This window comes from Typopeltis vanoorti, chromosome 9 (genome assembly GCF_054136105.1).
Source record: "Typopeltis vanoorti isolate ZY-2024b chromosome 9, IOZ_Tvanoo_1.0, whole genome shotgun sequence".
NCBI lineage: Eukaryota > Metazoa > Arthropoda > Arachnida > Uropygi > Thelyphonidae > Typopeltis > Typopeltis vanoorti.
The window spans coordinates 86,938,723-86,953,644 of NC_143557.1; the positions used below are offsets into that span (position 1 = coordinate 86,938,723).

Consider the following 14,922-nt stretch of genomic DNA (forward strand, 5'->3'; position numbering starts at 1 on the left):
GCTGTAGAATGCACTGCCTGATAGAGTAGTGAGAGATGAATGGTCAATGGGTTCAAGGAGTGGAATGATAAAGTGCGTTTTCTAGGGTGGGCCTCCCATGATGAATCATGTGATTCTATGGAGGCCTGAAATATAATAATAATATAACAAGATATTGCAGTTAAGTTGAGCAAAGGAGCATGGATATGCTGGTACAGAATCATGGCAAAGGAAAGTTACTAATGGTGTGTTTCAAGGTTTTGGTGCATTACTGTTCATTTTATTCGTTGATGATACTGGATACGATCTGTATTAACCGGCAACAAGGACAAATCCAGACATGAATACTTAATAAACTGACACCATGGGAAAAGGATAAGTACAGAGTGTGTACAGAGAATGTACAGAGGACAGCATGGCTTTGTGAAGGGTAGATCATGCTTCAGTAACTTGCTCAAGTTTTATAACAAGGTGACGGCTGAACTGGATAAGGGAAATGGGTTTACAGTGATACTGCTGGACCTGGCAAAGGCGTTTGACAGGATACCACATGGAATTCTAATCCGTAAACTACAACATATGGGAATGGATATAGGGTTGGTGAGATGGATAGCTGGGTGGTTGATGGAGAGATATCAAAGAGTAGTTTATTCAGGAGTAGAGTCCAAAAAACGGCCTGTGACTAGTGGTGTGCCACAGGGTTCTGTTCTTGGACCACTGCTGTTTAATCTGTTCATTAACAATATAGGGAAGGGTCTAAGTGGGCCAGTTCATTTGTTCGCTGATGATGCAAAGTTGGGTAGGGCGATAGTGAATGCAGAAGATGTCAAAGTCTTGCAAGATGACTTAGATAAATTGGAGTTCTGGACTAAGGAGAATGGATGTCAATTTAATGTGACAAAATGTAAGGTTATGCATTTCGGAGTGAAAAGATTAGCAGCAGTATACCACATTGGTGGAACTGTACTCCAAGAGATTGATGAGGCCAGGGACTTGGGAGTGTTGGTGGATAGGGAGATGAAGTTTAGGGGGCACATTGCGAAAGTAGCTAAATCAGCTCATCAACTCACTCGGTTGTTGAAAAATACCTTGACGAGCAGAGAAAAACAAGTTATTGTACCTCTGTACCGAGCCCTGATAAGACCTCATCTCGACTACTGTGCCCAGATTTGGTCACCTCGGTTCCTTCTTGATGGGGAGGAGGTTGAGAGGATCCAGAGGCGAGTGACTAAGATGATAGCAGGTCTATGGAATGAACCATATGAGAACAGGTTGAAGATTTGTGGGTTGCAGAAACTAGTTGATAGGCGGAAAAGGGGCGATATGATTGAGACATTCAAATTGCTAAAAGGATTCTATAGGATTAATTCAGATGATTTTTTGAGATCAGGACTGGTGGTGGGAGAACTAGGGGACACCCATGGAAGCTGGGCAAGAGCATGGTTAGCAGGGGTGTTAGAGCTGGGTTCTTTACTTTTAGAGTGGTAAATGAGTGGAATAAGCTGCCAGAGTCTGTTGTGGGTGCTATGACAGTGAGCGAGTTCAAGGCAAGGTATGATAGATACCGTGAGAATGTTGAACAGCTGTGTGAACATGATGTTTGGGGCCTCCCTCGATGAGTCTAAGGACTCCTGGAGTAGCCCGTGGTAATAATAATAATAATAATAATAATAATAATGGTTATCAGTTCAGATTGGCAAAACTGATTAGGCCAATGGCAAGTTTCTGGTCTCATTCCATCTTTCCTTGATTGTCCCCACCTTCTATGTCCTCCACTGGAGGAGCATCAGAGTATTTTTTGGGGTAGTCTTGAATTGGCCATTCTTCAGTAGTATAATCCACTTCTTTCAGCTTCATATACTTTGCCCAATACTCAGTCTATTTTTAGTTCTTTACATATTTATGTGCTTCTTGTTTTGTCCCACCTGCTGTCCTTTTTTGGAATTTCATTTAGTCAGTTAATGTTCTTTTTTCTTTTGCAGTTTTTAATGGTCCATAATTCACTTCCGTACAGTAGAAAAGGTCTTGTCAAAATTTTATAAACTCATTCTTGTATGCTTTTGTTTGGACTTGGTTTGGTTTGAATATATTACAGATCATCCCTGTTTTGGAATTTCATTTCTCCAGTTAATGTTATTTTTTCTCCTGCAGTTTTTATGGTCCATGATTCACTTCTGTACAGTAGAAAAGGTCTTGCCAAATCTTTATAAACTCTTATTCTTGTATTCTTTTGTTTGGACTTGGTTAGGTTTGAATATATTACGGATCATCCCTTATCTTTAGGAAGTTTGAAATTTTAATGTCAAACAAAAACATACAAGAATAAGCTTATAAAATTTTGGCAAGACCTTTTCTACTGTATGGAAGTGAATTATGGACATTTTAATGTCAACTTTTTTTTTTTTTTTTTGTATATGATACAACACATCTAAAGGTATTTGAAGCAGTTAATTCATTCTAAAATTTTATTTTCAAATCATGATATTATTTCTGACTGAAGATGGTCCTTCAAAAGCCATGATTTTTGTATTCCAAATTTTTCAACAATTGCGTTTTAGTAGTACACATCTCTGGATTTAATCTTCACTTCTTACTATGATTATCTGCAAACAAAAAAGGGTATTAAGCATAGTTCCACAATCCAGTTTAAATGCCACTGTTTCTTCTCTTCAAGGATTAGGCATTTGCCTGTTCTGGAGATTTCTTTTAGCATTGATCTGGTTAATTTTAAACCCTCATTGGAGTATTCTTAATTTTCCTTGTAAGAGATAATGATTAGATTCTATTCGTGCACTTCTAAATAATCAGCTAACTAGTATCATTTTAGTTGTTTTCCTATTAGCTATTATACAGTATATTACAGTTTTTAAATTTCTTGTTTCCAAGTGAATTTATAGCAATCTTTATGCTTGGAAAAACAATAATTTGTAATTTTTAAGTAGATACTCCACTGTAGGTATAGATGCAATAATCTGTTACAACTGAAGTTTTTATTTTTATTTATTTTTGTTTTTTTTTTTCTTTGTTTCTGTTATTACTGCTAATTTGATATTTCTTTCTATTAGTTTTGTCTAGATCTTGGTATTTGTGATGGATACTCCTGACAATCCAAGTAGCAACATTCCAGATATTGTTGTTTATTTTCATTCTTTTTCCTTTCCTGAAGAGGGCAGTCCAGTTACTTCTTTCCTGAGACTCTGCAGTAATAAACGATTCAACTGTGTTAGTTACTGGCCATCTGCTGGTAATTTTTTTTGTTTATACCAACCAATATATATTTTAGCTTGCAAAGATTACAAGCTAATGATAGAACTGGACTCAAGCTAATGATGAAACTAGTGATCTGGGGGGATAGTGGACCACAGGGAGTTGAAGTTTAGCAGATATATTGCAAAAGTGGGAAAAAATAGCATGATGAATCTCTTCGATGTCAAAACACAAAATAATAAATAGAGCAGATGTTTTGCATGGAGAGTAGTTGGTGATTGGAACGCAGTGACTTACAGCATGGTGGTGAATACCGGCATGTTGAATGAGTGAAATACAGTTTGATAAGCTTTGTACGTAACAGTGTGTACCTTCCACAAGGAATCTTAATGCCATGGAAGTCTAGTGTTAATAATAATAAAGACGATAGCATCCCTCTTTAAAGGACTTTGATATGATAACATCTGGGCCAACTGTGCACAGATTTGATGTCAGGATTTCTTAGGAATGAAATGATAAAGGGATTCAAGGAGTGGTGGCTAAACCTTATATCAAGTTAGACTAAGAGTTTATGGGTTACAAAAACTGGTTCACAGGTGATAGAAAGAGGATAACAATATAAAACCACTTAAGTTGTTTCTAAAAAAAAAGAAGAGGAAATTTTTAATTCATAAAAATGCAAAAAAATAAATAATAATAAAGCAAACCTGTCATGAAAGGTTTGCTTACACTTGGATCTGCCAAAACTCTTGTAGTTTCTATATTCAGCACAAAACTCTTGTAGTTTCTCTATTCGGCTTTGAAATAATGTTAGATTCAATATCCACTTAATTTGAATCATTTTGCATCGCCGAAGTAAAGCCTTTTGGCTCTTTATTTCAGTAATTCTTGGTGCCTTTTGTGATGTGACACTTTTTTAGCAACTCATATGGTAAAGTATAAGTTCTGCATCACTTCAACCTGAGTATTTTAAATCTGGGTCTGGTTCCCACTGACGAGACCTCAACAAAAGTAGAGACCCATCTGGGTAGTGACCCCCCCCCCATAATGTATAACATCATACATGTCTGCTAGGAGATGTGTTTTACATTATGGGAAATACTAAGGATAGCGATCAGAGCTTACTCCACCTTTACTATGAGTTGCCCCTGTCATGAAAGGTTTGCTTACGCTTGGATCTGCCGAAACTCTTTTAGTTTCTATATTCAGCACGAAACTCTTGTAGTTTCTCTATTCGGCTTTGAAATAATGTTGGATTCAATATCCACTTAATTTGAATAATAATAATAATAAAATAATAATAATTATTATATATAAATAAAATAATAAAACCACATGGGAAACTATTACATAAGTTGGAGCAAATTGGAATGGTTATGAGGCTGGTGGTATGGATAAGAGGTGGCTGATGAGACAAACATCAGAGGGTGGTGTAGGATGGAGTGGAATTAGGTGAATGAGGATGAAGAGGAGTGTCCCAGGGCTCTGTACTAGAGCCACAACTCTTTAATTTGCACGGTATTGATATAGGGAAAGATTTTGGGGAGGGGAGATATTCAACTGTTTGCTGATGATATAAAACTAGGGAGGGGCAACAGATGATAAAAGTGATATAGATATGCTGTGATAAAGGATGTTGTTGATTTAATGTTATAATCTTTTCATCCCAAAGTGGGATGAAAAGATTACATACTTCGTATCATACTGATTGTACTAGATTACAGGAAACTAATGAGACTGTTGATTTGAGGATGATGATGGATAGAGATCTGCAGTACAGAAGACGTATTGCAAAAGTTAACAAAATAGATCCAAGAATTACTTAGATGTTGAAGAACACTTTGACAAATAAAGATAAGAAGGTTATGATATACTTCTTTATAAGGCTATGATTCAGCTGCATTTTGATTAATGTGCAGAGATAAGGTCACCTGGGTTTCTTGGAGATCAGGTAGTGGTGGTGGTGGAGAGGATTCTAAAACAAGTGACCAAACTTGTGACAGGTCTGTAGAATGCTCCAAATGATGACACTCTGAAGTTTTGTGGACTGCAGGGTTTACTTGACAGGCAGACAAGGCACATGATAGAAATTTATGAGTCGCTAAAGTGATTCTATACGATTAATACAAAATTTTTCAATATGTCACAAACAGGGAGAAGCCAAGAGGTCACCCTGGAAGTTGTATAACAGTGATTAGCAAGGATGTACATATAAGATTCTTAGCTTATAGAGTGCTGAATGAATGGAATAAACTACCATAGGTAGTTGTGAATGCCCCAGATGGTGAATGAGTTTAAGGAATGATATGATAGGTACAAAAGTGAATAATGGTTATGGTTAGCGTGGGTCTCCTGTAATGAGTCTTTACTCCATAGAAATGCAACTGTAATAATAGCATTAGGAATTCCAAAATTCCAAGAGTTTACTTTAAAAGGGTGTTATGTTTAGCTTTTTTTCTTTCTTTTTTTATGCATGAAGAATGATGAAGTTGTGGAATAGTAAATAAGTTTACTGTGAGGTATGAGCATTGTTAGAATTGGTAATATGGAACCCACTAAATAATTAACTTCATGGAAATGACCAGCTAACAATAAAAATAATAAATCCATTAATAATTGAAATTAATTCAATATGCATTAAATATATAACTCAATATTCAAGTAACTGTTACCACTCTCAGTAGCATCCGAATTTCATGTGTGGATTCTTTCCGTCTCTATAAAATAAATGCTCTAACACGTTTTGTTCCCTCTAGGGCAGTGTTTCACAACGTTTTTTGGATCATACCGCACCTCAACGTCAGAAAGATTTTGATTCCCCACCCCAAGCATAATAGTTAGCCAAGTTCTGAAAAAGTATAATATAAATATATATATATATATGTACATTTTCAAATTGCCCCACGTTGAGAAACACTGCTCTAGGGAGTAGGCGAGGCCGTTTTAGCTCTATAGCCAACCAAAACTAAAGCAAATTGATAAATATATTTCTTGTACCCATTAATTTATGTAAACTATACTAAAAATATTAGGTACTAAACTGAAATATGCACACGTGCTTATTTCAATGCTCGTATAATATAAGAGAACTACTGTGACTTAAGAAAAATAAAATACAGAAACTTACACATAAACAGAATAGTCCAATCGCATTTATTGAGAAAGGTCGAATTTTACATACCTTCGCTCAAACTGCAATGATTAACAATGACCTTAACTATATATTTTAAGAAGGTAATAAACTTGAAATACGGTAAACGACACGCTAATTCATAAATCATAAAATAACATGTATCACCGTGTGCATTTTACGATAAGTGGTCAGTTCACTCTCTACTTCAATTATATCAGCATTTTTATCTTCACAAAAGACATCATAATCTCCTACATATCACACTTAATATTAAATATTTCACTTATATATATATATACACCTGCTTCTTTACCACTGTTCACACACATCAGCTTACTTTCTTAGGCTATATCATTCAGCCGGCTTTTCGGAGAGCTGTGAAAAACTAGTTAACAAACTAAGAAAGAAAATCCCACATTATGTGCTACTGCTGGAGTACCTTACAGCATGGTTTGCACGTGAGAATCAAGATGAACATTCTGGTTTAGACTCTCAGTCCCGAAAGCGAGGCAAGATAATATCATCATGATATCAATTGAATTTCAAATTTAGATTCCCACAATTTAGAACTGATAACTTTTCAAAGTTTTTATTTTGTGGCACTATAGAATGAATATATATATATATATATATATATATATATATATATATATATTCGTCAGTTTTCCTTACAACAGGCTTTAATAAAGCCTGAAAGCCTATTACTGGGTAGGAATATTCAGTAAATTCAGAAGAGTTCATTGCTAACATTCTTGAAGCTTCAAAGTTAACTAAAACCCCCCCTCTACACTTTGGTAATATTTGGATTTTATTACAGTAGATACCACTCAGTATAAACGAAGATTAATACTTAATTAATAGAATTATTTCTGTCACAATTACAAAGTCAAATCCTATGGGCTTTAATTATTTCACTTTCCATGAAATGAAAAGGAATTCGTTATTATTACATGACACCTCCAAGGAGTCCAAAGATTAATCGAGGGAGGGCATCTACAACTTTCTGTGTCCACCAACTACAGCGAAAAGCATCATCTACACTAACACCATCAACTGGCTACTACCACAAGTATTTTCACAGAAATCACAAACATCTATGCCTACGACGGGATTCGAACCCGCAGTCTTTTGAATGGAGAGCCGATACTCTAACCACTGAATATTTTATTTTCTCAAAAGCATCTATGTACATTAAAGGTGGTTCCAAGACTGCTGTTGTAAATTATCGACCGATTAGCATTTCAGGAATCGTTGTCAAGGCCTTAGAGAAATTAGTCAAGAAAAGAATACAGGATTGGATAGATGAAAATGGGTTATTGTATAGGGGACAACATGGTTTTGTGAAGGGTAGATCATGCCTCAGTAACTTGCTCACGTTTTATAACACAGTGACGGCTGAATTTGATAAGGGTAATGGGTTTACAGTGATTCTACTGTATTTTGCCAAGGCCATTGACAGGATACTACATGGAACCCTAATCAGTAAACTCGAGCAGATGGGGATGGATATAGGGTTGGTGAGATGGATAGGAGGGTGGTTGATGGAAAGATACCAGAGAGTGGTTTATTCAGGAGTTGAGTCTAAAAGATGGCTTGTGACTAGTGGTGTGCTGCAGGGCTCTGTTCATTGACCACCACTTTTCAATTTGTTCATCAATGATATAGGAAAGGATCTGAGAGGAAGTGTTCACTTGTTTGCTGATGATGCAAAGTTGGGTAGAGCAATTGTGAGTGCACAGGATGTCAAAATTTTACAGGATGATTTGGATAGTTCGGAGTACTGGAGAAGAATAGCAGCAGTATATCACATTGGTGGAACCGTACTCCAGGAGATTGATGAGGCTAGGGATTAGGGAGTGTTGGTGGATAAGAAGTTGAAGTTTAGGGGGCACATGGCAAAAGTGGCTAAATCAGCTCATCAAATCACTTGGCTTCTGAAAAATACTTTAACGAGCAGAGACAAACAAGTTATTGTTCCTCTATATCGAGCCTTGATAAGACCCCATCTGGACTACTGTGCCCAGTTATGGGCGCCAGGGTTTCTTTGTGATAGGGAGGAAGTGGAGATAATCCAGAGACGAGTGACCAAGATGATAGCAGATCTGTGGATGAACCCTATAGGATTGGTTGAAGATTTGTGGGTTGCAAAAATTGGTCGATAGGCGGAAAAGGGGTGATATGATTGAGATATTCAAATTACTGACGGGTTTCTATAAGATTAATCCAGAAGATATTTTTGAAAATAGGACTGGTGGTGGTGGGAGGACTAGGGGCCATGTATGGAAGCTGGGCAAGAATGTGGTTAACAAGGGTGTTAGAGCTAGGTTTTTTACTTGGAGAGTGGTGAATGAGTGGAATAAGCTGCCAGAGTCAGTGGTGGGTGCTACGACCATGAATGAGTTCAAGACAAGGTATGATAGATACTGTGTGAATGTCGAATAGTTGTTCTTGATATGATGTTAGGGCCTCCCTCGATGAGTCTGTCGACTCCTTGGAGTTGCCCGGAATAATAATAATAATAATAATAATAATAATAATAATAATAATAATAATAATAATAATAATAATAATAATAATAATTCCGGCGAACTATTTACATATATACAATAAGTACATAGCATGCTTATTTCGTTTAACAATTTTCATTTACAACATAATAATATATACAATAAAATAATACAATGTACAACAACATATATGCAATAAGTACATGGCATGCTTATTTCAGTTAATTTTTTATTTACAACATGATAACATGCCCAATATCTATATTCACCTAGAGTCCTTACAATTTTTTGGGTAGTTATTTTGCCATTTAACATCCATTGAAATATTACAATATTTTTACCATATCTGAAAATTATAAGATATATACTTCTTATGCAAATAGATATATTCATTACTATACAATCTACACTTATATATACATATTTACCTTATGTGTATAGTTTTTTATTCCATTATTTTTCCTTTCAGAGTGAATTGTATTGGCTTGTTTTCATGTTTTTACTTTATGGTGGGTCTTTTATTTCTATTAAAGATGTTGTGCTGTATGGGAATTCTATAATTAAGGGTGTGAAGGATGGTAGAGTAATTAAAGCGTGTTATCCAGGGTCAAAGATTAAGGATACAACTGGGGCTGTGAAATTGCAGAAAGATAGAGTGAGTGAGATTATTGCATTTATAGGAACGAATGATCTAGGTAGCGAAAGATTTTCTGTAAGATGGGATTTGAAGGATTTAATGATAGCAATGAATGCAAAGAGTGAGAGTGGAAAGATCATGAGTGTGCTACCATGATTTGATAGTGATGAAATGAACAGAAGAGCAATTATAGTAAATGGAATGGTGTAAAGATTGTGTAAAAAGTTTTGCAAAGAAATGAAACTGAATATTAATTTTGTGAATGTCTGAGATGAGTTTGATAAAAGGAAGAAGTATTTTAAGAGAGATAGTTTGCACTTAAATGGATTTTAGCTTGGCATTTAGAACATTTATTGATAAAGGACAGAGTAAAGGGTCATAAACAGGGAAATGGGATTTGCTAGGGAGGCAGGTGATAGAATCAGCTGTAAATAGTACTAAGGTGTCATTAATCGCTGTGAATTTGGGATTAATTGTTTGCAGAATGTTAACAGTATACAGAGTGGGCTAATTCGCACACAGAGAGATTATGGGAGGAAGGGAGTATTGTAGTTTATGTATACTAATGCTTGAAGTATTAGGAATAAGTGTGAAGAATTTTTGTCATTAATTAGTACAACATGGCCACAAATTATAGGAATTAGCGAAACTTGGTTAACCAAGAATGATATACTTATTGGGATTGAATGTAAGGGGTACAGTATTTTCAGGCAGGACAGAGATGACAGAATGTGGGGAGGGGTTTTATTAATGATAGATGAAACATTAAAGCCAAAAAAAATAGAAGTACCTCGCTGTGATAGGTATGTAGAGGGCAGTTCATTAGAGGCTGTTTGGTGTGAGATAGAGATTAACAAGGCGAAATGTGTAATTGCTTGTTGCTATAATCCAAGGGGAATAAGGGAGAATGTAGATAGCATGTATTGGCAAATTAGCACGATGAGTAAAGGTCAAGTAATTATTATGGGGGATTTTAACTTTGGGGACATAGATTGGGGAAGGCATGGTCACAAGGAACAAAGGAAATGGAGTTTATACAGTTGTTAAGAGATAATTACCTGAGACAGCATGTGATGGAAGGGACAAGAGATTCTATTGTGTTAGATCTGGTCATAACATCGGAGAACATATCAATAAGTAATTTAGTTGCACGGTCTCCACTTGGGGAAAGCGATCGTGTGGTCTTGACCTGGAAGATTATAAGATGTGCTGAATATTCTATTAAGAATGGGTATATGTGGAATTATAAGGCTGGTGATTATGACAAGCTGAGAAGTCAGCTTTCACCTGTACTTTGGCATGAGAAATTCAAGGGGAGAGATGTTGATGGTGCGTTTGAGATTCTCAAGGAGTATTTGAAGAAAGGTGTATCAGACTGTATTCCCAGAGTCAGAAGGAGAAATCAAGTAGGAGTAAAATGGATGAATAATACTATTAAACAGGAGTTGCAGATGAAGAAAGGGTTGTGGAGAATGTATAAAGAAAAAGGTGATGAGCGTTCCAATGAGCAATATAAGGTACAGGCAAAGAGAGTAACCTATATGGTAAGGAAAGCCAAAGCTAATTATGAGAGGAAACTAGCTGATGAATCCAAAAGAAACTCTAAAGAGTTCTTTTGCTATGTGGCTAGTAAAAGGAAGAATATACATGGAAAGATTACTTTAAAAAGTGTTGATGGTAGGGAAATTACTGAAGCTAATGAAATAGTTGAGTTGCTTAGTGATCATTTTGCAAAAGTGTACCATCTTCATAGTGATAGTGCAGTGTCAAATGTGCCATTGACTGATGAGAGTATAGAGATAGACAAAATTGAGGTGCTTAATATATTAAAAAACCTTAATGCTAACACTGCCATCGGCCCATGTGTTATGAGAATGTGCAAGAGAATTAGCAACTGCTCTAACCAGGATGTTTAATTTAAGCCTCAGTTCTGGTAAAGTGGAAAGAGGGGAAAATAGTTCCATTGCACAAGGGAGGCTCTAAGACTGAGGTTGCATATTATAGACAAATCAATATATCTGGAGTGGTGGTTAATATTTTGGAGAAATTGGTTAAAATTAGAATTCAGGACTGGGTGGACAGCAATATGATACTTTATAAGGGGCAACATGGTTTTGTTAAGGGTAGGTCTTGCCTAAGTGATTTGCTTACTTTCTGTAATAAAGTAACAGTGGAGTTGGATAAAGGAAATCCTTACTCGGTGATACTACTTGACTTTGCAAAGGCTTTTGACAGCATTCCACATAGAATTCTGTTATATAAATTAGAGCAAATGGGTATGGATCCGAAGATGGTGATTTGGATTAAAGGATGGCTGCTGGACAGATATCAAAGAGTGGTTTAGGGAGGAGCTGAGTCCAGGAAAAGGCAAGTGACTAGTGGTGTACCTCAGGGCTCAGTGCTTGGTCCTCTAATGATATTGGAAATACCCTGAATGGAAATATCCACTTGTTTGCTGATGATGGAAAATTGGGAAGACCGATAATCAATTCAAATGATGTAAATATTTTACAGGATGACTTAAATAGGCTTATGGTATGGACTGAGGTAAATGACTTCCAGTTCAACATGGCTAAATGTAAGGTGATGCACTTCGGGAGGATGACATCGCGTGCTGTTTACTATATTAATGGAACTGAGCTTCAGGAAGTTGATGAGACAAGAGACTTTGGAGTTATTGTGGACAGAGAATTTAAGTTTAAATGGCATATTACAAAGATTGCCAAAACATCACATCAAATTACATAGTTGTTGAGGAACACACTAACAAGCCGGGATAAGGAAGTTATTGTTCCACTCTATAAGGCATTAATAAGGCCGCATTTGGACTATTGTGAACAGATCTGGTTGCCAGGATTTCTTTCTTGGTGATGCGGAAGTGGTGGAGAGGATTCAGAGGCGGGTTACAAAGATTGTTGCAGGTTTGTGGGATGTTCCCTATGAGGATAGACTGATGATCTGTGGGCTCCAAAAACTAGCTGATAGACGTAGGAGAGGAGATATGATAGAGGTATTTAAATTGTTAAAGGGATTTTACAGGATTGATACCGATGATATTTTTAAGACCAGTGCAGGATGTGAGAGAACGAGGGGCCATTCCTGGAGATTGTGTTAGAGTGTGGTTAACAAGGGTGTTAGGACGAGATTTTTTACTTTGAGGGTTGTGAATGCGTGGAATGCTTTGCCAGAGGTGGTTGTGAATGCTTCAACTGTGAATGAATTTAAGGAGAGTTATGACAGGTATTGAGTGAATAATGATTAGTGTGTCAATGTCGGGTCTCCTGCGATGAGTCTTTTGACACCATAAAGACACCGTTAAAATAATAATAATTCTTATTATTAGTATTTGTATGGTCAAAAAAAAATCAGCTAACGCCTATTTGCTCCCGCATAGGGAGTAGGCGGGGCCGTTTACCCTATCTAAGGTTTGGAGGCTGAGTGGGCAGTTCAATCTCCACTGGTAGCCAATCAGAGAGATAGCTGGCCCAAGGTTATCACTCATTCATTGGCACGCAGTGAAGAAGGCGGCAAGCTAGTGCCATCTCGTGGTCCCTAACCCTAACACAATATTTTTAATGTCTGAAAATAGTGTGGGTTCGGCCGTCGATTTTCTTGAGTTTACGGGACGAAAAACCCGAGTTTCCGGGAGAAAAAACCCGCTAGCCTGTGCCAGAGATCGACTAACTCGGGAACCGGTCGAAAAAAGGCTTAGAAAAATTTCCTCTTATCTGCGACTAGATTTGAACCACCTAATCCAGTGGTCGCCAAAGTGGTCGATATCGACCTCCAGGGGTAGATATAACATTGTTAGGGGTCGATCTGGGCTAAGGGGTAGATAGAAAAATATAAGACATTATTTTACGGGTAATATTTAATTCGGTTAACTTGGATTACCTCCATCCTGATTGACAACGCAATTAAGAGTGAATCATGGAAGCAGTGACATGAGTAGGACCTGTAAGATTGAGCAAGATCATGAAAATAGTAACGGAGGCCAATCAAGTAGGCCAAAATGACGTATTTACCAATAAACGGATGTGGGTGGTTCCCGCGCGGCGGGAGCCAGATTGCAACACGTGCGTGGTTGCTTAGTTACTTATACTTACACGTATTCGATCCCAGTCTCATTTTTGAGCATCGACATACAAGTGAGCATTAATGTTCTAAAATTCATCAACATACATATTATAATTCATCGGTATTCATTCACGAACTAAACTTCACTATGTTGAATAGTTGAGCAGGACTGGTAGTTTTGTACATCTTATATATATACCTATAGGAAGATTGTATTATTGTTATCTAAATTAAATTTTATATTTTATATATTATTTATCCCTCCTATCAAATATGCAATGTTAAGAAGGACGTCAAAAACAAAGACGTATCCCTTTGATGTTAAACCAATATAATAGTATATACTATATTATACATACAATAAACACTGTAACTATAAAATAAACAATCTAAAAACTCACATAAACATCTTTTTTGCTTGTCCTATTATAATTACGTAATAGTAAAATAGAGGGGGTCGATAAAAAGTCAAGAAACTCTTGAAGTGGTCGACGGTCAAAGAAGTTTGGCGACGCCTGACCTAATCTTTTCTTCGTGCAGTCGAGCGCCGTAGAGTGCAAACGCCACTTCTACTGAGCTACACAGGCTCACTTATTTGTGTTTTCTTCATATTCATTAGAGATAAAGCCTGTTTTCCGCCATTGGTGTTTTGTTATCTTTTTTCTGATTATTGCGTCTGTTAAGATTTCATTTAGTTGTTTGTTGAGATTTGCATTATATCTGGACCTATATCTCTTCCATAAATTCTGTCACATCTGTATGTCCAGATGGAGTACATTGTTGTTATAATTATAGTTGCTTCAGTTATTGTTTTGTTTCCGTCCTTTAGCCAGAATAGTGTGTGTTCTGTGACCGGTTCTTTGTGTTTTATGAATTTCTGAACAGTGTTCCATATTGGAGAGGTGTCGGGGCAGTATAACATTATGTGATATAGTGTTTTGGCTGGAAAGCCGATACGCTAACCACTTGGCCAACCAGACCGAATTTAAAACGATCTCCGTTCTTGCAATTTATTCGAAGAAAACACACTGTAGGGAACTCTTACATACATATACAATCGTTGGCCGGCGAACTTTTAATATATTCATATAATCAATAACAGAAATCCTCTTCCTGTTATTGTTGATTTATTTTTTTATGATAGTCCCATCCAACAGGGTTGTAAATCCACATCATATTAGTACTGTAAATGGCCTCAAGTTACATAATTTTATCATGTATAGTAAGAGAGTAAATATTGTAAGTCTGCTGCCTCAGAACGATAGCACAAAACTAAGAAGGACCATGCTTGCTAATGTGTCAATCAGAAGATTGTGCAAAAGGAATGGTGTTCAGTTTATAGATATTTGGAGTGAATTGATGGATGAAATGAAGTGTATGAT

The 14,922-nt window shown here is 36.6% G+C and overlaps 1 protein-coding gene across 6 annotated transcripts in view; it reads right to left on the reverse strand.

Annotated features, from left to right (window-relative positions):
• The window catches only part of grsm (probable aminopeptidase NPEPL1 granny smith protein), a 223,847-nt gene extending 217,036 nt beyond the window's left edge, over positions 1–6,811 (reverse strand). Inside the window, exon 1 of one of the 6 annotated variants that reach the window (XM_090398544.1) lies at positions 6,657–6,811. Coding sequence is in view for 1 of the 6 variants with exons in the window: in XM_090398543.1 (XP_090254669.1) it covers positions 6,314–6,339 (26 nt within the window). In the remaining 5 variants the exon portion in view is untranslated. The other 5 variants (XM_090398548.1, XM_090398547.1, XM_090398545.1 and 2 more) reach the window with 5 other exon arrangements.
• Positions 6,812–14,922: the final 8,111 nt, after the last annotated feature.